Raw genomic sequence first — 27,938 nt, forward strand, 5'->3', positions numbered from 1 at the left:
TTGGTCGTAGGAAAGGACCCACGTGTGATTTATGAAACAATCGTATCTGACCAATCTCAGCGTACGAATGAGCGGTCCTTGATAAATGTGGCGGCTGAATTCGATCGTCATTAACACGTTACGCCCTTAAATATTCCTGTTTCGGAGGCCTCGCCCACTGAGGTCAAACACGGAGAGAAGAAACGCAGGTTAGAAAAGAAACTTTTCCGACACACAGATCGACATCCTGACATCCGAGATGGAGCAAAATAAAGTTGTGCTTTTTGGCAGTCTTAAGAGTGGAATAAAAGGGGCCCATAAAAACGCTGTATGGAAAAGAATAACGGAGGCAGTCAACCCGAAGCAGCGCTCCACTGTGGTGCGTGTGTGCGCACTGCTGAACCTGCGCTCCTGCTCTGTAGCGGGGTTTGCCAGCATGGTTATTAGGTATCCCGTCAGAGGATAACCTTTGTCACCTAGAACAACCATACCAAAATGTTAATCATCTGATACCTTGTTTGATTTAATGCAATTTATCGAGGGTAGCCACTAACCGAGGAGATGACTTCGGCTCTGCAGTGCGCTTTCCTTTTCATTCATATATCTTCAACCGCTTGTCCCTGTCGGGGTCGCGGGGGGCTGAAGCCGAGCTGTTTTGAAATATAAAAGAATCGCATGTTTTTCTTGCAATTGGTTAAATCCATGGTTCAATCCCCACCACAATGTCTCCTTCTACTTTCTATTTAAAATCGCAAGGTTGACATAGAAAACCGGCAAATCTGTCAACTGTCATTGTGAACCCTGTGTGTTTACCAGTAACTTAGCATATAAAGGTAGTGGAGTAAAAAGTAGAATATTTCCCACTGAATTGTAGTGGAGAAGAAGTATAAAGTAGCATGAAAAGAAAAAACCCAAGTAAAAAACATGATCCTCAAATTTGTAGTACTTAGGTACAGTAATTTGGAAGCATTTATATAGAAATAATAATATGTGATATAATACCATGACGTCTATGCTTCAAATTATATTGTGATATACATTTTAGATCATAGACTAGAGCCCTACTTTGAAGCTTCTATCTAGATTTTTAAATGAAGCTTTGAATATCTGTCATCATATTTTACGATGTTCTAATCAAGATAGAAAAATGAATGATGAACTGTGACTTTTGGGCTTAACACTCTAGAAACAGAGTAAGAAACAATGATGTACCATATCGCCACCATTCATATTCTTAAATAATTACACAGATAAAATTAATACTTATAATCTTGGTTTGACTGTATCAGTAATTTTTGCTCTGGTTCCTCACAAGGTTTACTTACTTTACTTTTTCTTTCTTACTGCTGCAGCAATGTCTTTACTTGAAGGGACTTGAAGGGACCCATTTTAATCCAGGTTTGTGTCATGGCAATCCCCACATTGTGTTCATATGAACCATGGAAGTCCTTGCGGAACCGTTCCAGAGCTAAGTACCTCTTTAATAAACAAAATATTTGTTTGCTTAAAAAGTGATCCAGGAAGGCCAAGCTCTACAACGACCTATGAAGCTATAGAGCCCCTATTAAGATATGAGGTATTAGGAATATTGTCTTTATCAGAGTTGCACAAGCTCATTGGTGTACATGCAGAGTTTCCATGTAACTTGAACACAGCCATCTCTTTCTGTGCATCAAGGGTAAACAGGGTTTGGCTGCCAACCTTTCTCTGAATAACAAATTATCATCTATTCATTGCTCCTAATAGTTCTCTAGTCCATTGTGTCAGCATTCTTTGTTCGTTGACTCCACATTATTTTGCAACCTCCACTTTGACTTTGAGATGACATTAACAGTAAACTTACAGGCTTGAGGCTTTGTTCACTCATATAATAGCCGTTTTAAGATTTTGTTTGCTAATATACCCGCTCCACCCCTCTCCCAGTTGCAACAATAAGTGCGATTAATAATCTTACTTTACAATTTGCAAAGTGCTCAGACTTCCCCTCACAGTTTTAGCTTTGTTTTCATAATTACACATTTAAAGCCGTACAATATGAAACCCAATGAACACACACACACAGGCAAATTTGTTTATGCATAGAGCAGCTTTCTAATTAATGCGTAAAGCCTAAATGCTTATCACTGAGAAAACCCTCTCCTGCTCAACTTTCTCCCGCTCTCTGTCTATCAGATGCTGCACAAGGGAGCCTCTCCAAAGGGAACTATAGTGTGTGTGTGTGTGTGTGTGCGTTTGCGTGTGCGTGTTGAGGGAGGTTTACAAATGTATAGAGGAACCTCAGGGCTTTCCTTTCTTTGTTACCTTTTCAAGGCTGCAACCACACAATGGTCTCTCTCTCTTATACACACACACATACACACACTGGGGAGGTAGCCTCTCTCATTGTAGCACATTGATGAACTACACTGTTGTCAGGTACAACAGTTACCTCTGTGGTTTAATTAACTGGGACAAAACAGAAGGTGGAGAGGACAAAAACAAAGGAGGGAAAGGATGAATGTATCCTCCTTGATAAGGTGCATCTATTTTTAGTTTTTTATTCTACAAGTATTTCTCCCTTACACCACTGGCGTGCTGCTGATGTTGCTGTTTTTGTTAAACTGCCTAATTTTTATAAACGTGGAATTACTGTGTAATTTCATCAGCTCTTTAAAACTCATCCTTGTTGCTTGGTGGAAGTTAAAAAAATGAACAGTAATAAAATGACTTCAGAATTAACTCAAGGTGTGTCTGTCAGTCATAGAGGGTGGCAGCACTACTCCTTTAGTCTGTCAGCTTGACGGTGCTGACTTGTTGTCGCAGTCTGTTTTGGCTGATGGAGAGGTCGAAACTGCTAATGCATTGTTTTGATACTGGACAAATGTTCAGCAGCAGTGCACTCACACAGGCACATGAACGCACACATACAGTAATTGACACAAACACACACACCCTAGCAGGCCACTGACTGTCTCTTGAGATTAATGTTGGTGTGATCCACTCAGCTGGGCCTGATCACATTAAGATGGATAGACCCCCTGGTGGTGTGTGTCTGAGTGTGTGTGTGTGTTCACATGCACATGCAGGGCCCCATCTGTCTGTGTTTTCTCCACAGCTAGGTCCTGTGACCTAGCTGCCATCTTTAGTGCCCTCAACTCCGATAAGCAATACCCTGAGTGGGAGAGATGGATGGGTAGATGGATAGATAGCTGTATTCTCTTTTGTTTTTCTGTTTTTTTCCATAGTGACATTAAAAATGCTCCTTGCATTTTTAAAGATATTATACTTACTGTATAAATGTCTTTCACAGTTAACACAAAGTGAATATCCTTGGACCCTCTTGTATTGCTGCTTTGTCAGGTTTGTGGTAATTAATCTGCTCAGTAGCTAACTTAAAATTCTCCCCTCATAGAAAACTCTGCTGCATATGAAATGAAGCGCTTCCTAAACTAACAACCAGCCACCAGTCTGCAGTCCAAATATACGGCTGAGAGTAGATGGGCAAAATGAAAATTAAATGCCTGGAGCAGAAGGCAGAGAGCTAGTCTCTTTTGGGTGCAATTTTTTCACTGAATTTAGGTGAAGACCTTATTTTAAGTTTAATTTTGATGCAAATATTTGTACATTAGCAGGAATGTAGCAAAACATGTAAAAGAAAGCAGTGCTCTGTTTATATATATGTGAAATAGAAATATAAAATCAACGAATAATCGTGATCGATAAGCTTGATGAAAAATACTTGGAATAACAATTTTAGTCAGTTGTGCAGCCCCAGCTGCAATAGAGGACTGCAGTGGTGACATTTAGTATCTTACTGGTTTGAATACATACAAGTGTCTAAATGTGAACCAATAGTAGAAGAGTTTTCTCAAGTTACTTTCTTTCCTTTGATAAAAACATTTTAAATGAAACTTTAACATTAACGTGTATGTGGACTTTACAACATTGTCTATGAACCTCTGAAATTATTTTCTGAACTCCATCTGTTTTGTCACCATTTTTTCCCCCCAGAGTGGCTTCCAGAATTCATTCAGTTTGTAGTGAAACTCTGAGGATACACTGATAGTTTATTACCATAGCCCTGTGCTGTTTGTCTCGAGCTTCTGGGAAATCCCTGTTATTTCTCCCTGAGTCTGTCACGGACAGATACAGGGTTTACGCTTGTTATCTTCAACAGTCTGATTTCATAGTCTCATACTCACTGCTTTACATCACAGCATTTGATGGTTATGAATCATTAGTAAGGCATTTTTGTCGTTGCACTATGAACACTGTGACACTTTAAAGAGGAACTGGAGCTTTTTATTTTTATTCTGTGTCAAAAGCTTGCATTAGTGATGCTGTCTTAATAGATTGTCATCTTGTTTTCTTTGAGTATCTGGCCTGTGGTCCAATGTTAGTCACAGTTTGCTCAGTTTGGTTATCTTGCACAGCCGCAAAGTCTCACAATAACACAAGATCACGTGAGAATTGCATTCACATGTCACATGAAAATCCCTCTGGTCAGGCTCCAAGTAATGCATTTGTGTTTTGGCTAGAAGTCAACTGGCCAATCAGCAGACTGTGAGGAGCTATTGGAAGTTGAGGGGGTATGGGGAGCCTGAGCAGGGAGTGACAGCGACATGAGAGGCGACTGCTCAAAAGGTTAGCTTAGATGCTAAATTAGCATCCGTTTTTTCAGGGTCTTTTGATGTCTTTATTTTAATAGGGACAGCTTTTGAAGAGGGTGGGGGGGCATGCAGCAAAGCGCCACGAGTGGAAAACGCCACTGCGTCAAGGACGTCTAGCCTCTATATATTGGGCGCCAGCTCTAACCACTGAGCCATCAGGCGCCCCCAAAATAGCATCCGCTTTATCAGAACCTGTGAGTTTTTCCTTTATTGAGAGAAGAGCATTACGCTGAAGGCTTTTGTTAAAAAGATGTTTTTGCTCTTCTTCAAACTGACTGCCATGAAAGACAGATAGTTCATCTAGGCACTTGCCAGGTATAGAGGTTTAAAGCACCTGCTCTTCCAAACAGTTTCCAATGAGGTCTTCTCAGATTGTTCTGTGTAACAAACTATCTGACAAGTCAGTAATCGGTTTTGGGGTTCTAGTGAAAACTAACTTCACTAATTTGTGTGTAACTCATGTTCACCCAACAGCATGTTTATCCAACTGACTAGAGCTGTTACCAACATTTTAAGCCCACAGTGAAACAGTGAGTGAAAAGAAACTACTGTGGTAACAACTGTGTATATTTTTAACCGAGTATGACAAATTGGAGGTCAGAAATGAAACCCTGATGGAGTAAATACAAAGGGACTTTTAACAGTGGACCTCCTTCTAGAAGAAAAGCCCCCTTCATCCTGAACAAAGACTCCCTGAGAGTTTACACCATGCCATGCTTCTGGATATCGTGTGACACAGTATTTATTTTTTTTCCATTTGATTTGTTTCTTATTTAAATTTGTCTGCTTCATAGTCCTCCTCCCTTCCTTTCACGGTCAATTTGAATCAAGCTCTACGTTCTGTAAAACAAAACAATGCGTTGAGTCTATTTTTTTCCACTGCTTGCATCGCAGCTGTCCACGGTTATTTTGGAGCTAGCTGGAGTCCTTATAAACAATTTAGGAGAGAAAGGACAGTTTTGACTCCCTGCTTTCTTCTCCGGCATCTGCTCTGTTGGGAAAGTGCACATGAATAGATTCTATTAAAACATTAAAAAGCCACTCCCATCTATCTGTGCCTCAACCATGTGCTCCTCAATACCCCATCTCCACTGTTCTGTTGATTGAAGTGACACTGCTGTTAATGGCTGGATTGATACATTTTTAGATGTTATATTCAAATGATCTACAATGTATGAATCCTGATAAGGATCATTTCATATCTTGATAGTGTTAATACACAGGATATAGCACGATTCCTGGTAATTCAATAAATAAATAATCCATATGAAATAACCACATGGTAAAGCCTATTTTTGTATACTCCTGTGTCATTTTAATACTTGACAAATGAAATAAAGAGTGTCTTGTCATTTTATATTCAACTTTAGTGCCAAATTATTAACGAACACACTGTGCAAAGGTCAGAACGTAAATCGTTGCCAAATGACGTAAACTGTTGCTGTAATGCAGTTCGCACACTGGTGTTTCGACATTGCTATAGAAATGATATAGAAAGTCTGTTTGGATTTGACTATGAGATGATTGAACAGGTTAGTTTTGGTACTGAGCTTTGTGGGTACAGGAGAGTGCAGGTTTGCAAAACTGGACCCATGCAGGACTCAGCCTTAGCGTGCAACACAAAATACAGTGCAAATAGTTTTCAATTTCTGCTCAATTTGTGCTCAGTTTTATACTGTATATTATCCATGGCTTCTCACCCATGGTACATAAATAATGTTTGAAGAATGCTGCTCTCTGAATCCATCCCTGTCGCCTTGTCATATCATCTCTCTGTTTCTTTCTGTCTAGGTGTCTGAATGCCTGTACCTACTGTAAGACTAAGCATGCCAGAGGAGACCTGGCCAGCTATCCCATTGAGGAGCTAGTCGAGAGAGCTAGACAGTCTTTCCAAGGTGAGTACTTAATCCCTCTCTCACAACCACAGACACACACAATCACATCATGGCTTTGAATTATGGTGTTTACATGCTGGATCCTTTCAAAATCTTCTTTCAAAAAAGATGAACTTAAATGACAATAAGGGTCACTGAATGTCTACAGATTAATATTCTTGATTTATTGCTGGAGCAGGAAGCGCTGCTATTGGACAATTGAAGGTGCTGATATGTGATAACTAGGATCTAGCAGAGACGATGCCAGATGAACAGCTGCTGTCTCCTGGCATCTGTTCCTTAAGAGCAGACTCCCAGAATCCCTAATCACACAGCAGGCCATGCCTCTGTTAGAGCCCCAGGCAGGTCAGTCAAGGTCAAGTCTACACATTGATAACAGAAATCTCACTTCAAGAGCATTTATTATAGATAATATATTATCCTTTTGTGCCTTTTTTTAATCAATATCAATGTTAATCAATGTTGAATATTTGTCTGGTGTTGAATCCAAAGTCCGTGTACTACACCAGTATAAGCACACACTAAAACTGAATACGCAAATAAGCACATGAAATAGAATTCAGATCCATCCCACTGACATCATCTCCCCATCTCTTCTCTCCACTGGATTACAAACCTCCTAATTCATGTCAAATGCTGTGCTTGGGGTCTTTGTGACGTGAGCAGTGGGCAACAAGCTAAGGTCATTTGTCTCATCCTGTTAACATTTAGTTGTTCTTTTACAAATTTCATTGTAGTTCAACCTGAAATTTGATCATGACATGTGCTTTAGGGAACTCCTACTTAATGAAAAAAATACTGCTAGGTGATGAGCAGTAGCCTTTTAATGGGAGATGCTACAGTAGCAAATTCACCTTATGGCTTTGACAAAGGCTTGATTTTTAGGTTTTATTTTCTGAACTTCTAAAGGCAATACTTTGAGTCAGCAGGCACTCTGGATTAAGATGTCCAGAGATTTCATGCTGGCAGAAGAACACACCACTGACACATTGACAATTTCATAAAAACCTTTCAAGTCGCGATATGTGTGACTCATAGCTTCTTTGTTGTTGGGGCCATGGGGCAGTGTTAATACAGGTGCCAAAATGAAAAACAAATCTAGTATTGAGAATTAAAAGATGTAGGTGCTGCATGTGTTGCTGTAGGATGGTTGATTGTGCTATAGTAATAGCAAAGTTCAACTGGAGTTCTCTGCTGGCAGCACCCACAATGACAACATTGGTCCCAGTGACTCATGATTAAGGCCTGGATTTTTTTTAAGCTTTACTATTGTCGGTCTGAACATAGACTAAGTTTCTATCTGGGTAATGAAAAACAAGAATTATACTCTTGACAAGGACACAGCTTTCTAAATCCCACCCAGAACTCTTTAAAACAGCTGCATCCATGCCACTGCGGTGCCCAGGGGGTAGGCAGTCAAGGGCAAACTCACCAGCTGCTTGAACTTTGGTATGTTGGTACGTGTGTGTGTGTGTACACACATGTTACATGTAGGTTACAGTGCAGGGGGAAGATACTGGGGCTGTATGTTCTAAAAAAATGTTATCACAGTATAATTTGAAGCATAGATGGTAATGGTACAACTTTGAGGCTGCTGAGTATTTTCTTTTCATGATACTTTGTACTTCTACTCCACTACAATTCAGTGGGAAATATTCTACTTTTTACTCCGCTACTATTTATCTGATAACTTAAGTTACTAATTACTGTACCAATTAACATTTTTGCTTCACAACGATATACGCTCATTGCAGAATAATCACACAGGCCTCACGGCTTTCTCTGTCAGCCTTTCAATTTTCGACTATAAGATAAACATTCCCTCTACACATGTTTGAAAGAAGTTGCAGTCCACATTTTGTGGAAACTGTGCCTTGTCGCAGTACCTCTATAACTGTCCTGTAATGTAGAAATTTGGGTGCTGTCTTTATTATCTTCAAAAATGCTCATTGATGTGAAATTCGTTTATAGCCTCAATAATGATCATAGACAATATGATTTTAATTAATAAATTAATCTGTGAATGAATCAGTTAGATATATATCACTCTCATGATCAAGCGCTGTGTCATAGCAGTGTGTGCAGATGAATGCTGTCCGGCGGATTTCGGACCTCCTATGCTCTGTTCTGCTTGGATTTCCACTCCATAAATCAACACACACAGTAATGACACAGAGCTGGATTTAAAAAAGTCAAAGTATCGCTTTAAATCCAAGTTATACCATCATGTACTCAAACAAATTGCATGTTCGTGCAAACTTTTAATAGACTTGACATTAATAGTTGCCAAACATGAAGCAGGAACTGCAGTTTGGAGATCAGATATAAAGGGTGTGTGTTTGTGTGTGCGTGAGTAATCCGTTAAAACGCAGGAAACATGAGTGTCAGAAACGGTTAGCTGTTGTTTTCAAAACAGAGAAAGAGGAAGCTGAAGGATACCGCCTGTCATGATTTACGGACAGAAGGGAGACAGATGAGGTTTCACTATCTAGTAGTAAAAAAAGGTTAAATTAATAAACTTTTAAAATGTTTTGTTTTTGCTCGTCAGTTCCAGCCCTTTGTAGCGTCAGTCATGCACAGAAATGATTTCCCATGCTTATTACATGTTTAGCACCATGTATGTCTAGTTGCCAACAGAAACAGACCCACAGCTTTAGTGGTTCTTGTAATTGTTTCTCTCTCTCTCTCTCTCTCTCTCTCTCTCTCTCTCACACACACACACATATACACTGGTTAGTGTGATAAGCAGGTTTCATCTCAGGACTAACTGGGCGTCTGCACCCTTTGGCCATCTAATGTTTATTCTGTCTGTCACATATAATATATTTCTCTTCTGTTGAACAAATAGAATCAACTGCCACATTTGTGAACCAAAGGTTTGCTGTTTACTTCATCAAACATTTTTGTTAGGTTTGGAATTATATTACGGTACTGAGGCAATGCCCCTCTTTCTCTCTCACTCTCACTCTATTAGCCACCTTTTTCTTATCTCAAACAAATTGAGCCTCACAAATAGACCCTGCAATTTGATTTGCTATTTAATGTCTTTTGAATAAAAAAGGCTGCAAGTATGAATGCTAATTTTGATTGGCCAGTCAGCCCGCATTGGGGGTATTTGATTGGTTTATCCCAGGGAACTTTGAAAGGATTTATGGGATTTACTCAAATGCGATTTGAGGTAAATAGCTCTCTTTCCATCTGGAAAGAAGAGAAAGTGAGTGAGTGAGTGTACAGCTTTTAAAATAATCTGAATTATTCAAATGTATGAATGTATAATTTTTAACATCAGAGAGGTTTGTTAATGTATGCAGGTAATGGAGGCTGGGGATGTCATAGCAAATGACAAGGTTGTGTGTGTGTGTGTGAGTGTATGGGTGGGGAATGAGGGGGTACATAAGCATAGCTTTGTGTGTGACAGAGACATGCTCGGAAACAGTGATTGAGTGTGGGTGTGTGTTGGCACAGAAGTGTGTATCTTTAGGTGTGTGTGAAACAGCCAGAAGGAGAGAACTATTTAATAAATATTGTGAGCCTATCATCATCTCCATTGGGTGAGTACATCCACCACCTGTCTGCCAACATACCAATGACTGTTCTCCTCCTCACTTTACTCTAGTCTTTTAAATTTAAACTTCTCATTCCTGTCTGTATGTCATAATTACACTCTGTTGATTTAGAAAACATATAAATTGGTTATTAGCTGGTAGCTGTCCAAATTATACCCAAATCTGTCCCATTGTCAGTGCATTAACTGAACTGATGGTTGACTGATATGAGGCCTGCTGATGATGGGCAGCCTGCAAAAACCTCTGACTGTAAATCCTGCTCTCAGTGGTCATGTGATGATGGATAATGATGTGTGACCAATCCTAGCCTAGCCAAGCCAAGACTGGGGACTTGCTCTGACAAATACTCAGATATAAATATGAATCAAACTGTACGTGCCTCATGAGATGTGTCTGATGCACAGATTGTATTATAACAATGGGCATATCTTTCAGGTCTGAAAAGAGAAGCCAATGTGGAAGTGCCTTCAACCTGCATTTTTTCTAATGTCCAGCAGGGGGCAACTCCACGCATTGTGAAAACAAGTCTGATTGTATAAAAGTCAATGAGAAAATGACCCTACTTCATACTTGATTTATAACCTAAGTAAACATTTTCCTAATGAGTTTATGGTCTCAACTGCTATTTCCAAGTCTTCTTCAATACAACACAATGTTAATTTTGTAAATTATGGTCCCATTTAGTAAAATAGAAAATATGACTGACCATGCTTAGGATAGAGGTTAAGTAATGAATATCCATAGCAATGTGTTCCTTAAAATAGCTGTGAATTTATTTCAGGTGTTGTCTGTGTTAATGTCTCAGGACTCTGACCCTCTCACAGTGCATTTTCACTTAATTAAAGTTGAAAATTTATTTATCTCTGGATCAGGTTGCACTTTGCTTACGAAGATAATGTTAGCTGGTAAGGATAAAAAGGCAAACCGCCAACTTTAAACCAGCTCCGTCACTGCAGCAAACTGCGCCAACACCTAGAGCTAATGGTGAAAACCAGGATGGCAAAAAGTCAAACTCAAGGCTTCAAAAGTCCACAAACTACTGGCTGGCACACGCGCGTGGAGCAAGTCTCCCAGCATGCTGGGATTTGAGGCGCTGAGACGTCGCGCTGAGATACTAGAAAGGACAGCGGTCATGAAGACTTACGCTACGTTGCACCTAAAAACCGAACGGTACACACGTGTACCGAACCGTGATAAACGTACCGAACGGGAAGGATTTTTTTAATAAACCGTTCCACCCCTAATTATATTGTGTGCATTTGATTGGAAATTGGTTGTTTTATCCTCTCACTTTCAAGGCAGCATTCAAAGCCTCTTTAAAAAAGGCTTTAACCTCTGAAACCTGCAGATATCCTGTGTTGGCTGCCTGAGAAATGTGACAAGAGACAGGGGGCCAGTCAGACAGAGCAAGGTTACAAGGCTGTGTACGAGAGAGACTATTTTTGTTGTGGTCCTCAAACCCCCACTGTGGCTGTCTTCTTGTCATTTTAAACCGTCAGTGGGGTGCTTTTGAAATGGCCCTGTCTAAAACAAGACACTGCGCTTCATAGATACAGACACACTGCTATCACTCCCACATGACAAACTGCATTAGTGTGCACCATGCGTCTTAGCCATTGCGACACAGCTTGAATTTTGGGCTCTAGTGAGTGTTGGCATAATGACAACACAACTGAAACCTCATATCCCCAGTATTGCTTTCATCTCTATACCTGCCAGCTGGTGCTTTTTTCCCTTATGTTAAAAAAGATCTTTGATGCACTAGATTCTAGGCAAAACCACTGAAAATAAAATGTAATGCATGTATGCCAACATGTAACATGAGCTGCTTTTTTGCACGGCCCTAACAATATCACAGTTTGAGTTAAGTCCTTTTGTGTGATAAGACCGTACAGTACATTGAAGGCAAATACACCCACTAATATCCACTAATATCATCTGCTTTTTCCCTCCTCTTCAGTCTTCACATGACTGATGTCATCAGTGTCAAACATAGATATTAGCAGGAATGACACTGCTATTTTCTGGCTCCATCTGGATGACATATGACAGATAGCCACGGATAGACAGGCATATATGGGGGCTAGCTTGTTGGCTATCTCCAACATCTGTGACAGGTGTCAGCTCCTGTTTACATGGACAGACGAGGCTGCCAAAGTTTGCCAAGAATTATCCTCTACGGGTCAGTGGTTCCTCCAGATTTGTTTAAAAGTGCAAAAGTAAATATTCGAAAGAGGAAATTGTAATTGGTTTCCTTTTTTAGAAAAATGTACATCTGTATTTGCCTAAACCTTTATTTTAGTTTTTTTTTTTTTCTGCAGCTTTAAATTGCAAATAATACTGTCATCTGTCAAAAAAGCTAAAGCCATTTACGGCATTCAATGGCCATATTTAAGAAATACAGTGCCATGTACAAGTCTGCAGTATCATCTGCGTGGGCTGTTTGGCTGCAGTGAGGCGGAGTCAGTTGAAAGTCACCAAAATGTTGTTCCCTTATAATGTCGTTAGTGTTACCCTTTGTCGGGTTTCTTTGTGGAGTTTTTAGGCTCGATACTTTCTGGTAAGACGCTGAAGCATTGACGTCATACTATTGTGGTAAGCAAATTGGGTTTTACAGTGCACACACTGTACAGAATTTAGTTTAGTTTCAGCTTGAAATCATCCCAGGTTGTCGTTTTGACTGGTCTGCCTCTTCTCTTCACCACGCTATTTCCCTCACTACTTTCCACGTCTTTGTCAGTTTTTTTTCGTGGCATTTGACCAAAGTGTAAGTTCATTGTGTGACTGTAGTAATCATTTGTGTGATAATCAAGTGCGCTGTTTATATACATTGAATTAAGTCATTTTGACCAAACCAGAATTGGTCATAGTTGGAACAGTGGAAAGACAAACCAAGATGGTTTGAAAGAAGCATGTGTTATGACTTAACAATGTGATCACTCCAGTCTTTTCTGAAGTTGTGCAGTTGTTTTTCTGTATAATAGGTTTAAAGGGGAAATAGTTGTATGAATATTGCCTATTTCTTGACATTGCTGTTAGTTTAATGTGAGTATACCCCAGTAAAATGTCAAGCTTAATACAAAGAATTTAAATAGATGATTTTTTGTTAATTGAGTTACTTGAGTTTCTAGAGGAATTATTTCAACCCTGAAAGACACCTTAGATTAGATTACTATAAAGGTAAATGGACCCTATGAGGACTGTTGGCCATCATAGCAGAAGAGGAAAGGCCGTGGATTATAGAGAACAGGGTAATGTCAAACCATGTTCGGCAGCTGTTAAGGCCAGGTATTTTTTCTACAGATAGGGCAACTTATAGGTGCAGATCTGTATGATTTGTGCCAATGTGAATTGTTAACTTGGCATTTATTCAAGTAAAAACATGAAGGTTAGAAGATTAAAAGAAATCTCGCCTCTAATTTGTCTCTCATTGATCGAGAGATGAGCAAGAGTGGAAATAGAGACACAGAGGCTCAAATATTGATAGGACCACATTGATCATGGTTGAGTCACCACCATCAAAGTGCAATGTATTGGAAAGACCATGTGGAAAACTGCTGAGCTTGCAAGCACTAACACACATTTCCTGTGTGTGTGTGTGTGTGTGTGTCTGTCTGTCTGTCTGTGTGTCTGTGTGTGTGTGTTTGTGTGTGGCCGGAGAAGCTAAAAATGGATTTTCTGAATCTCCTCCAGGCCGATAAATTGCTGATATTTTTCACATAGACAGAAGTTTCTCCGTGTGCTCTTCTGCACTGAGCAATGGATGAGACTCCACAGCAGTTTTTCATAATCTGGCTGTTTCGTAGCCAATAAACTCGAAACAGACTAAAGTCACACATACACACACACACCAGGGTTCAAGCATAAGTCACCACCACTACCAAAGCCTCAAGAACTGATATCCAGTCTTCCGTTTCTTGACTTAATGGTTCAAATAGTTGTGCTGTGTAGCTTTATGCGTTGAGATTTACACTTATTCAATTCTCATTATAGCTCTGTGGGTGAAACCCAACACTGAAAAGGTTAAGGATTTTCTTTGTACTCTCAAACTTCAATTGAGTTGGCAGGAAGCCTCAAACACAAGTGATATACAGTATTTTATGTTGGCATCAAAATTATGTCAAACAAGCATCCAGCAGAATCAGGCAAGCTTATTTTGTCATTATAGTGTATATTTCTTTATGGACACTAAGAAGACTGAGACTTGGAAAATCTGTAGTTCAGCAGGAATATATGGCTTAGTCTTTTGTTTGTATTTAATACTTTGCTAGTTACTTTTTCAAAATAAAGTTAATACTCTACAGCAAACAAAACAATGTAAATACAATTTAAGTGATTATAGATTTGATTGTGTTATTCTAGCATTTTTCAAATAAATCCGTTGACACAAGTTATTGTTTATAATTAAGGGACACAATCCCAGTGTAAATTGATAGTCTTTGTGTTGCTATTTAAGCCTCAGTTATTCAATGTGCAGGTATAATTAATAACACCAATCATGACTGCATTCACTTCAGGTCTTCCATCCCTGTGTTGTGCACATGCTGCTTACTTTGACACCAAAAATTAAACTGAACCATTGTTTATATTATTAGTTCCGCTTGTGCTTTTCTTGCTGTGAAACGTAGCAGATATGAAAATATCTGCCTTGAAAAATGTCTTTAATTAATTTTGTGGTCATAGACACAGAAGAGCAAATAAGCTTGGTCTGATGACTTGTCCTCTGTACGGTGACTTGTTAAAACCATGTCATATTTATCAACAGTGTTACTGCCAGTGCTTGTTGTAGGTTGACGTACCTTAACACAGCAAGTCAGTAACAAACATGTCCCAAGACCACTTAGTCATTCCTGATACAGATTGTAATACCTGAACTTGAGCCAATACCGAGTACCGATCCAATACCAGTGTGCTAAAAAAAGACTTCTTATTTTGTAACTGCTTTATTACAAACTCTGTATGGATATGATATGAGCTCTCTTTGTTAAAGCATGAACAAATGAGAATGAATGCAATAGAATTTTCTTCATTATCTAGTTGACAGTCAATCATAACTCAAAAAGAACATTTATAATTATAAAGACTAACACCAACAATGAATTAATAAATAACATTATTTAATTAATAAATACATTTTAAAATGAATGTAATTGTTTAAGTTGGTACAATTTAAACAATTAAACTGTTAAAATGCTGCCTCAATTTTGTAAAATACCAAATTACCATTGTAAACAGTATAAAACAGTAGGGCACGCTAGCGCCACTACTCAAACCTCACTCAAAGATATGCATACTGGACACATTGCTGTTTTACTAGTGTCAAATATTACCAAATTGCTGACATTTTGCTAACATTATCTCTGATTAATGTCACTCTCCGCTAGCAGACCAGACTGGAAATCAGTTTTGAAGCAGCGAAGACATGATTTCTGGGGAAACAGCTGTTCCATCCCGTGGAAACTACTTAAAAAAAAAAATTGTTTCTCTGCTATAAATGAGATCATATCAGACCGATGCACACTCACATACTCGCTAATATCTGATCCAGCATTTTAGATAGGATCTGAGGCATTTCCGATGAAAGCTAACATACTGTATAAAGAGCACTGTAACTGATTACACATTGTGGCAAAAACCTCGATCACTGTGTGTGACTGATTACAATGCTAACAAACCAACAAACTTACGACAAGACCTTCATAGGAACCTTTATTGCACATTCAAATCTGAATTCATTGCAACAATTATATTATCCATGGGAACCCTGTAAAGATAATTCCTTGAATGTAATCAGAATGTAATAAATTAGAATTAATTTAGTGCAAAATTTACATTCATGTGTGTGTATGTAAAAATAAATACAGTAAATACAAAAAAATATGCAGTATGTCAGCTCCCTCAATGCCAAGGTTGTTCCCCTGTTCTCTGTAGCTCTCTCTGTCCAGCACTGGACGTAGATGTCTCCCAAAATCCACACAATGGTTGGATGGACAAAAAAATGTGGTGTTATGGTGAGAAATGTATCATACTGTAGTGTATAGAGGAAAAGCCTCAGTTGTAAAAAATAAAATAAAAAGTCTGCTGTACTCTTTTACATTAAATAGCAATAGAGAAGTAACTTATTTCTCACATTGTGTGGGTGCACATGCAGTGGTGATTGTCACTCTGTTTTTATTTCTGAAACAGAAAATGTAAATAGTTTGTGAGCTGCACTTCACTCATTCATTCAACAGTGTTCTGTGGTATAAATTAGTTAAATTAACTAATTTCCATCTGCTGATATACTGAGTCTTGATCAAACAGCATGTCATTAGTAAACCGTAGGTAATATTATAATGATATAATGCAGTTATCGTTCATATTATTCACATTATCTGTCATCAAGTAACGGCATTGTAACTTCAGCTACAACAACAATACAAGGTTAACGTTTATTCTTCATGTTTACCAAACGTAGTACTAGTACAGCAATGCAGTACTTGATTTAGGTGTACAGCTAATCTAGAATTATCCAAGATAACTTTGTTAGCAGCAGCTACTTCAGCAGTGGGCAAGGTACAGTCAGGTTACATGAACCACTTGTGGGGTCTTTTCTATCCATGTTTGCAAAAATTCAAGATAGCAGCCAGCACCCTGCAAGTCAGACACGAGGTTTGAAAACTGAGGTAGACAAACCTATGGGTGACGTCACCGTAGCTCCAATCATTTTTATACAGTCTATGCTTTAAACACACCCTCGCCCACGGCATACACAAGAATACAAAACGCACACACACACACACACACACACACACACACACACACACACACACACACACACACACACACACACACACACTGTTTCTTCAGGCAAGGTTTGGACAAACAGCTGCAGTCTCACCTCTACCACTGCTCATTATTCAAGGCCACAATGCTGTTTGTGTGTGTGCCTTTGTTTGTATTCTTAGTTTTAGTCGGCTCACTGGTTGAATAGGAGACACTAAAGAAAAGAGAGAAGTTATTTTCTGTTTTCTTTAAGTCCGTTCTTGTACCATATTAAACATCCATTCTTTGTCTCTTTCTCTTAAAGTTCAACCAAACTGTCGTCGCCCTTCATTTGCTCCTCCGTCTTCTTGTTTGACCTCTTTTCATTCTCCCCATAGGCTGGACAAAAAGGCAGAGGGTGGCGTGTGTGTGTGTGTGTGTGTGTGTGTGTGTGTGTGTGTGTGTGTGTGTGTGTGTGTGTGTGTGTGTGTGTGTGTGTGTGTGTGTGTGTGTGTGTGTGTGTGTGTGTGTGTGTGTGTGTGTGTGTGTGTGTGTGTGTGTGTGTGTGTGTGTGTGTGTGTGTGTGTGTGTGTGTGTGTGTGTGTGTGTGTGTGTGTGTGTGTGTGTGTGTGTGTGTGTGTGTCCTGTGATTTAGTGCCAAGCTGGCAGCAGAGCCTAGTGAATAGGGGGCCCCTTTCACACAAAGAGAGCATGAGATGCACACACATATACACACACAACTCACAGCCATTGCCAAACTGCAGGCCACCAACTGCACACCTGGCATGCTGCTATTATGTCACCAGTGTGTGTGTGTGTCTGTATGCGAGATTGTGTAAGTCCAGCAGACGCCATCTGCTCTGTCCTCTATGAACTTGTGTCCACACCTCGTCTCTTCCTCTTCTCCACTTCACCATGTCAAAATATGTTAAAGGCTTTGATAAACTCTATGCTTTCTTGTATTACTGTATTTAGCCTTTATGTAATACTGTATCCATTGTTTCACTGCTGTTTTATTACTCTAAAAGCTAACATCTGTAGATTTTACCATAGTGCTGCTGTAACAATGCACCATTCTACTGAATTCCGACCTTTTTTCTTGACTTGAAAAAATTACTTTAACCGATTTTCAAAAAAATGCCAGTTATTGAATAGTTAACTAATTGATTCATCTTTGCATCTAGTACTCTTTCTTGTATATGTAATAGCCCTATACTGAATATATAGCTCTATTACAGTTTTTACTACAGTGAAGGAGAGCAACATCAACTATGGGAAAGTAATAGCATGATTAAAGTAATTAAGTCAGTTGAAGAATAGCACAAATGGATCTTAGCAACAGATGAGGATGTTTTTTGAGGAATTGTATGACAGCTGAAAATCTTAATAAAAGTTTATATCTCTGTTAAACATCCGTCTTTCATTTTCTCAATTCTCTTTCTTTTAATAACATACTTCCTCTTCTTCTGCCCCCTATTTTTTATGTTTTTGTTGTCTCTTCTATCATAAAGGCCATGTGAGTTACTGTATTTTCAGAATACACAACCCTGTGTGGTGGGGGAGGGGAAAGCAGTTCCACCTTCAGTCAATAGGTGGCAGTAGGACTCTTAGATTCACACCCAGGACCATGTGCTCGGCTCACTGGCCTTGTTATTGTCTGAATGGTTTACACACAGCTCTGTCTCTCTCTCTCTCTCTCTCTCTCTCTCTCTTTCTCTCTCTCTCTCTCTCTCTCTCTCTCTCTCTCTCTCTCTCTCTCTCCTTCTCTCTTTTCTTCTCTCTCTCTCTCTCACACACACACACACACACACACACACACACACACACACACTAGAGAAGGCTTGTGCCTGTTAAAATGTTTAACTGCTGTAAGTCACATTTGGCTTTTAGTTCTCCCTCCCAAAATGCCGCCGTTTATGCACGTTCCCTTTCCCAAGCTGTTTAGCACACTACTGCTCTGTTGTTTACATACCAACCTTCTCCTTGTTAGTCTTTGCGAGCCACAAAAGATAAGAAATAAATGACACTCTGTTCTTTGTTACCGTAGCCTAGTAAACATTTGTAATGGTTGCCCAAATAAACAATTTCCAACATTAATTTGGAGGTCCCCTTTTCAATCCTCCTGTGATCTTTTTTTAGTGGTTACTGCCAACCACTTAAAAAATAAAAACATTCATATTTTTTTCCACATTACATCATATTCAGTTAAGAGAAAGGGGTAGAATGATGTAACACTCAGGTTATAGTGTATTTCACTTCACACCTTAAGCTGCTGATATTCTAAGCAGCAAATATTTATTTATTTGTTCTAAAAAAACAACTGCAATTTCCCAGCTTGGGATCAATGAAGTATATCTATTCTATTCTTTTTTGTATGTAAAGTTTTCCTGCACTAATCACTGTTTGCTTTTCTACAACTTTTCTACTTTTATATCTGTTTCTCTTTCTCCTCTTCCTGAGCCCTTCTATCTTTTTGCACTGCTTCTTTGATTGCCCTTTATAATTCATAGTTTGGTACCCCATATCTTTCTTTAAAAACAATGATACTAACATTTTACATAGGCCCTATGTCTTTCCTATGCTAAAACATTTTGTTCAGTTAAGTTTGTTTATCCTCCAAGAGAACAGAAAAACATTTGGTCTGTGCCCTGAGTGGTTCATAACCAGTAACTCTACAATTTGAAGATAGCTACATAACAACAAGGTTGTTTCTAATGAGTCATGATACAGACACCAGTGTAAAAAGGAAGAAAAAAGCTACAAGTGGCTCAAGTCTTGAAGTTTGTCTGCTTTGAAGTCTAGACTTGGAGCTTGTCAGGCTGGAGGAGGAGAGATTAATTGGTCCATTTAATCTACAGAGGCCCTTGTTTGAACCCTTTCAACTTTTTGGCAGTGTCACAAAACAAATCAAAGCCCTTTAGATACCTGCAAGGATTAAAGTTGCTGCCATGTGGCCTATTTTGGTATTGTGGATCTTCACAAAGATGGCTTCATATCAGCAAGATATGATACAAGTAGATGGTAGATGATAAAAGTAGTTATTCATGGGAATAAACATCCACAATCAAATGCACTTCTCTCACCTCTCTACCATCTCTGTCTATTCAGTATATTTTGAATATGCAACAAAGATGCATTACAGTTGAATTCTTTATCAAAGCAGCATTCACTGATTTTTGGGAGCCGCAGAGCAAACTGTAAAAACAAAATACACAAATCATCACCTTATAAATGTGTTAGGCTAAATATGTTTGCATACAATTGCCCATTTACAGCAGGCTTAACATATTCTGAGCCTTAGCATGAACTCTGAGTTGAATTATCCTGAGATGAGAATTTATGGTTTCTGGTTTCAGAATAGCTGATCAAGAGTCATTCCAATCAACTCTGAGTAAGTTGCGTCAGAGCAGGGGTAGGTGGTAACAAAGTTTTGTGTAGAGTTGCCCATTATTCCAAAATTTATGTACAGTTGCTGAAGATTAAAAAAAAAAAAAAACCTAGATCAAAGACCGAGAGACATGATTGTAAGATTACAATATGATCCAGTGGGAATTTGTTTTGTGATTTGCATGTTAAAATACAGTAGATTTAAATGTTAGACATCTATTTTGCTTCATTTGAGCTGCTTAAACAAATGTCATCAATATACACACAGTCACTGAAATGCCAGTAAAACATGTTCCGACTATGCAGACTATTTAAAAAAACAACTCCCTTTCAAACTAAATTTGGATTCACAATTCTTGCTCTCTCATTATATTAACATATAATAACAGCCAATATTATAGGAATTAAGTTTGATCAGTGCGACAATCACATCATGATTAATATAGACAATTATATATTGATCCTACGTGTCAAGCTTCATACCAATTTCTACTATTTAATCTGGGATTACACGTTGTAATAAACATTAACATTTTAGTGGGACTGCTCTAACGGATGACTGTCTGCACAGTCACAGTGCTGTTTAAATAGGACATGTGGACGTTTGATTTGGAGTTGTATTGAATATTTGAATGTGAGGGCAAAAAACGTTTTTCAAAGAAATGGCCGGCAGTGTAAAAGCGGTAACTTTACAGTCCTGAGTAACAAACTAATTCATAACCAGGATTGTGATTCTGACATTCAGTAATCTGTGCTATAATTGCTTCCTTGTGCGCTTTGATCTCAACTGAATGAATGAGTAAATGAACCAGTGTTTCTGGCTCTGTACAAGGAAGGAGACTCGGTAGGGGAGGCAATCTCAGGGTTATTGAAGAAAACCTGCCAGTCAGCAGGTTGGTTTTCAGAGTCAGTTACTATGGTGATTTTTCTTTCTGGAACTGAAAATTCAGAGGTGCCCTCATCTCAGGGTAAACAAACTCAGAGTTTTCACCATTCCTTCTTTTTAAAATGAATTTAATGAATTTAAGTCTAGTATTTATGCTTCTTGTAGCTCTGTTTTTGGTCTCCACCAACTCCTGAGAGAGTCACTAACTTTGCTTGTTGTTTGGTGATGGCCTAGTAGCATATAAAACATTTTGTTGAAAACAGCTGCATCTGGAAATGACGCTGATTAAGCGGTGAAAGTAAAGTAATTGAAGTTTAAAATGTATCATAGTATTGAAGGTCAGTGCCAAATAACACAACAATGAGCAGGAAGTCAGTTGTGCAAGCTTCTTAAAATGTGTTGTTGATTTGGTTAGACGCTGCCCTCATTTTGGTTCGACTAAATGTATAGATCTACTCTTAAGTCACTTTAAACCTATGAAACAATGGACCGAAATTTCAACATGTTTTTCAGAACCAAATGCCTTTCTTTCCGAAGCAAGCATCAGTGGAAAAAGTGTTTAGAGTCACTGTGGGTTAACAGACATACGGTATTTAACACATTAACAATCACATGTACATTTGGTTCATAGATAGTTTGTTTAAAATGTTCCCTATAATAGTCTGACACACCAGCACAAGGTGACCGCATACTGCTTTCAGTTTTCTTTCTTATACCACACACACACATCACATGAACACCCACTTAACACACACATAACAATTAATTAGCTATTCTACCTGTAATTAACTTGAACCTCACATCAATGTTGCAATCAACACTATTCATTACCTGTAAGTGAGAGAGGTATCAAAAGAGGGAGATTAATACAAGCCTGAGGAGTGAGACTGAAAGAGAATCAAAAGGAAACGGAAAATATATTTTGATAAGTGCCTATATGTTACCTAATCTTTCATTTTCATGGTCTTGAAAAAAAAATACAGTAACCTTATTGAGCAGGCTTTTTCCTTTGTTTTCACAAGGGAACCCCTTGAGAAGAGTTGAAGGCATATAAATGGAAAGTCAAGCAGAAACTGATATTATTTGGTTATTTGCTCTAAACATTATGCAACTGCCCCACTTATGCTTTGATGTTTGTCTGTTTTCTGTCTGAATTCACTCAATCACTTCACTCCCCATGATGGTTCCACCCTTCCGTCTTTCAATGGCGTTTTTTTCACGTTGGTTTGGCGCCATTGCTTCCTGGTTTATTCTATTTCCAGGACAAAAGCCTGGGGAGGAGGAGTTATAACCGACGGAGCATGAGCAGACGTGAAACCAGATAGTAACGCGGGAAGGCTGTTTACATGCACAAATAATTGGCGTACTGAAGTAGTTATCTAGGTTTGTTAACGGGGGCATGACAACTCAGATTTTACCCGGGGTACGGTGTTTACATGGTGTTTGAGAAATCGGATTATGCCTTAACCCAAACATAATCGTATTTTTAAACTGCTTGCAAGTGGTGCTGATGTTGAGATGATAAAACTAAACACTGAACTTCAGCTACTTCCCACCAACAGTGATTGGTTGAAGAAAATAACTCACTGTAAATCATATACAATGGGTTCCCTGGTAATTGTGCTACAACAGAGAGGAAGTTCTCTGCTACAGAGAAATATTTTTATTGACAGTAACAGCACAGTGGGGCAATTCTTTTTTTCCAGAACAAGAAGACTAACATTCCTCTCAGTGATGGTAGTCAGTAAAATACATTATTCTCATACACACAAAAGACTCTAACATGTTTCCAAATTATTAGCTGCTGCCTTTTTTCACATAAACAAGCTGTGTTCTCCCACACACTTATTTTTGCTCGTTTTCATTTCAACTGACTGTGACCTTCATCTAGACCAGTTAGCCTAATGCCAGTTCTGTTCTGTATTGCAATTCAGTGAACACAGTTCTCACACTGTGAATTGGAGTAAGGGCCTGAATATAGTTTCTCTTTTATGTTTATTGAATCAAGAATCAATTCTGAATCTAATGGTGACCCCAATAATCAAAATTGCAGGATTCCCATAGATTTCCACCCCTGCAAAATCCTTTTTAATTACACACCTGTCCTGTTCAATTGCCTTTGGCAACCAGCATGAATGAAAAAAAAGTATTATGGAAACAGCTTTCATTTTGCAGAGACCTTAGTGTGTGTCTTTAGAAAAAGACACCCACGTCCTCTGAGAATAATTTACAGCACAGTGTTTGTTTGGTGTGTATGTTCTTGTTTGTATTTTTGTCCCCCTGTGGTATATATTTTGATACCATCAGGGGGTCTCTTCACACCCCTTGCAGGAACCAGTTCTCACATAGTGGACCACCCGTGGCCACAGCCACGAGCCCCTGGTGTTAGGTGACATGAAAGGGCTGTAGGGGCGACAGCTGATGCACACGCACATTCTCACACAAATTTGCTCAGAGATGTTTTGCAAGTTCTGGCAACTACTGAATATGTCCTCTAGTAAATGTTTCCTCTAGCTGTTTTAACTCAAATTCTCTCTGTGCTTCAGGTTGTACTTGGCATTGACAAACAATCTTCATTTTGTCCCACTGCAGTCTAAAAATAATAATTCTCTAACACATACACAACTATGTAACAGTGCACTTTGAAATGCACATCTCCTGTGTGTGTGTGTGTGTGTGTGTGTGTGTGTGTGTGTGTGTGTGTGTGTGTGTGTGTGTGTGTGTGTGTGTGTGTGTGTGTGTGTGTGTGTGTGTGTGTGTGTGTGTGTGTGTGTGTGTGTGTGTGTGTGTGTGTGTGTGTGTGTGTGTGTGTGTGTGTGTGTGTGTGTGTGTGTGTGTGTGTGTGTGTGTGTGTGTGTGTGTGCGCGCGCGTTTGATAACAAATGCTGTAGATGAGATGTGTTTTAGTTGTTTTACTACACTGAAAAAAAGTACACTCATCACTGACGTTCACTCTGGACCAGTTCTCCTCTGTCCACACAACATGCAAGTCTTGCCTTTTTATTCTTTCTGCTGATGACAGGTTGTGTCCTGATCCTTGCCCACAGACTTACTTCCACAGCTGGGTACATGTCGGTACATGTATGGAACATGTTAGGACATGTCTTCAGCATGCATCTCTTTGTCTGCTGCTTTGTCTGCCTCTTGCTGTAGTGTGGCACTTAAGCCCAAGTCACACAGCCTGCATGAGCAGTGCAAGATGGCTACCTCTCTGAAACCACTGCGGCTTGCCTATGATAATGGCTATACATAATAGAATATTTCATGCCATTATAAGTATAATTTGTATTTGTTTTGACAGAAAAGGTTGAGATTCTGTCTTCAGAAGAATTCTATTAAAGTTATAATCCTTAAGATTTGAGATACATTGTTTCCAACGGCCTCTTTGGCATTAAGATGTAATTGCAGGTGAGCCTGTTCTTTCAGAGCCCTCCATCTTGTCATGTTGAAGGTCAATATACTTATTTGCCCTTTCTCACTTCAATTAGTTTTTTTGTTTTTTTTCTTAGGACTGGAAGTTGAATAGTCTTATTTCTCTGTCCTCCATGGTGAGTTGGCAGAAATGAAATGGACCTGCACCAGTCAGACACATTGGAGCAAGTTTTGTATCGTGCCATACTCGGCCGTTATATAAATATCCTGACGAGGGACATGCAAGCTCTTTTGTTAACTGTACTGACTTACATTCACCTTTCTACTTCTAATCTGTCCTCTTTATGTTACACGCTTAAATCCATACACACGCATGTTCCTATTACACTTCAGCCCTTACTACAAGCCTGACACAGAAGTTGGAAGTTCCTGATTTCTGGTGACAATGAAACAAAGCACACGCTTCAGTGATGAGCTCCTCCTGGGCCAACTGCTGCTGACTTTAAAAAGTCTCACTAATAGAGCGCTGCATTGGAATTTTGCACGGGAATGTCGCCACAGAAACTTGAATGTATTTTTGGCCAAAGCAACAAAAACAAGTGCTTTTATTAGTTGGCCATATGATCAGTCATGATTGTTTTAACTCACTCGTTGATAGATAGTAACTTAAAAAACAATTAACTAGATGGAACTTTAACTTTTTTTATAGCTCATGGATGCATGTAAAACTAAGTTTGCTTGCGTAAACAGTAATGTGTTGGAAATGTTTGACACATTATAGTAACAACGTGAAAAGTGCATATTTTGCTGTTTGTGTGTGTGTGTGTGTGTGTGTCTGATTGTGCTGACACTTTTCTCTGTAGCCTCAGTGAATGTCACTCCTGGTCTTCTGCTAAAGAAGCTGTTGAGTGTTTCTGCCTGACTGGATGGCCTGGGCGCCACATCTGTCACTTTGCAGTAAACCCTATGCCTGATTCTCTTCAATCCCCATTGTGTGTGTGTGTGTGTGTGTGTGTGTGTGTGTGTGTGTGTGTGTGTGTGTGTGTGTGTGTGTGTGTGTGTGTGTGTGTGTGTGTGTGTGTGTGTGTGTGTGTGTGTGTGTGTGTGTGTGTGTGTGTGTGTGTGTGTGTGTGTGTGTGTGTGTGTGTGTGTTGTTTTCTGGTACACAAAACTCTTTTTGCTGTTAAGCCCCTTGCCTTTTAGCTAGACATGTGTGTGCATCACTTTACTCTTCAACTTTCCGTAGCTTTTCAGTAGTAGCCTTGACTGTCATGAGAGATCTATCTAGACATTGTCATCTGCATACCTATGCTCATGCAGCCCAAAAAGCTTCTTCATTCCTTTGCATGAGAGATAGAGAGGGGAGGAATATATTCATTTCTGTAATCCACTGAATCTGTTTGTTTAGTTGACACCGGTCTCCTTGACAAAGGAAACAGAACTAAAACATATAGCTCCTGAAATAATTGATTTACTGTTCCTCATGTCAGCTCTGCTCTCCTCTCTACTCTGTCCATACCGTATATATATATATATATATTTGTCTTTGACATTAACAAGATTTCACCATCCACCTTTCATCAAAATGTTTATTTTTATGACCAGTCTGTGGAGTAACCACTAAGCTCCACTAAATCCCAGATGAATAATAGGACCTGTAAATAGCAGGAAAAAACTGCTCCTTTGACTAGACCAGGTTCTTGTTGGTTAATGGCACAAAAGCTTTCTTCTGCCTCAAAATAGCAATGCCTCAACAATGCATCTGACCACACCTCATTTTCACCTCACCTCGCTACATACTCAACTTTGGCCCGGGGCAGGAGAACTGCGTCGGTCTGGAACTAGCAGACAGCTGCACGACGCTGTGCGTCACTTTGTGCCGAGTGTAAGATAGATCCCCCTAAAATTGAGATTTTTGAAAACAATGACAAAGTCACCCACGTTCGCAAACCACAACCACATCAGCCTTGTGAACTCGCTGCTACTGCCTAATTGCAAAGCAGGCTTTTTTTCAAATGGTTTGTGACAATTCCCGTGTACAGCATGTTCTGGTGTTTAAGGCATGTTAGCATGGACAAAGATAAGTAACACTGTGGATGTAGATGAGCCACTCCGTCCTGATGTTGCCCTAAATGATGTACCGAGAGGATGAAGGTGTGTGCATGTTTAGATACCTGGCAGTGACATCTTGTTTGTTATGACTTGTGACTCCTTTTTTCCATCTAGTTTGCTTCCTGCCTCTCTCTGTCCTTTTATCAGATATACTGTACTGTAAATCTTTGTCTCTACTCTCTCTGTGTAGAGTTCCCATGTAGTATAATTTGTGACTGAACAGGGTCCTCACATTAGTGTGCATACATCAGTGTGCATTACTCATCAATACTTGACCTTTATATTTGCATTTAAAATTAGACAGTTTGGACTGATTAGTATATTTAATTATACAGTATCAGATTTCAGAGAACTCCTCAAACAGTGTACACGTCTTAACCCAAGCGGGCTGACAACAATCAGAGCCTTACTAGTGAACTGTGAACTCATCTGAAAGATCAAATGTGGGTTGAACACATACAGGGTCCCAGGTGTTTGTACTGTATGTGAAAATGGTGTGGTGAAATTGAAAAGAGGAAGAGGAAGGTAGGATATGCAGATTGGGATCAGTAGCCCTGCGCATGGCCTATCTGTTCCCCAGCTTGTTAACTCTGTATACAAACCACAGTCATTAGTCTAAAGCTTTCCTACAAAAAAGAACCCATATGTTTACATAAAAACATTCATATTTATATAATAAGATAATGTTTACAGAGCGACTAACTTAATTAAAATGCACATATGCAACATATTATTACATTTGCAAATTTTCAAAAAAAGTTATAAACACACACAATATATGACAGGGTCACTAATGTAATTAACACAAACACACAGACACACGCAGGGTGTGTTTAAAGTCCGGCCAGGCTTTCTACGTTGACTAATCCCGTATACACGCGGACACACACACAAACACACACACACACACACACACACACACACACACTAACTGGCATAGTAAACAGTAAATTAACAAACACGAACAGGATGCCTACTGGTGGGTCGTGAATATATTAGCATAAATACTGACCAGACTTATTATTATTTATCAAATTAGCGGCTACACAGGCACACAAGCGAGTGCACACGCACGCACACACACACACACACACACACTCACACACACACAAAGAAATTAGGTCAACAGCCTTGAATTAGAAAGAGTTAGATCTTATTATGTCTGATTAATAACACACCCATAGCACTGTATGTGTGTAATGTTGTGTGTGTGGGGGTGTGTCCACTCTTGCTTTTTTTTTGACAGCTGATATTAACCATTACCACCTCAATGACTTTTTAATAGGACCTCATTTCCATATGTAATGTAGTGTGTGTGTGTGTGTGTGTGTGTGTGTGTGTGTGTGTG

General features: G+C 39.2%; 1 protein-coding gene across 2 annotated transcripts in view; it reads left to right on the forward strand.

The window, feature by feature from the left end:
• Window positions 1-27,938, forward strand: part of cdkal1 (CDK5 regulatory subunit associated protein 1-like 1) — a 336,709-nt gene that overhangs the window by 116,346 nt on the left and 192,425 nt on the right. For both annotated transcript variants that reach the window (XM_083918841.1, XM_083918840.1), the window contains exon 8: window positions 6,420-6,523. In XM_083918841.1, coding sequence (XP_083774967.1) covers window positions 6,420-6,523 — 104 coding nt within the window. The remainder of the gene's footprint in view (window positions 1-6,419; window positions 6,524-27,938) is intronic.

This window comes from Echiichthys vipera (genome assembly GCF_963691815.1).
Source record: "Echiichthys vipera genome assembly, chromosome: 8".
NCBI classification, from domain to species: Eukaryota; Metazoa; Chordata; class Actinopteri; order Perciformes; family Trachinidae; genus Echiichthys; species Echiichthys vipera.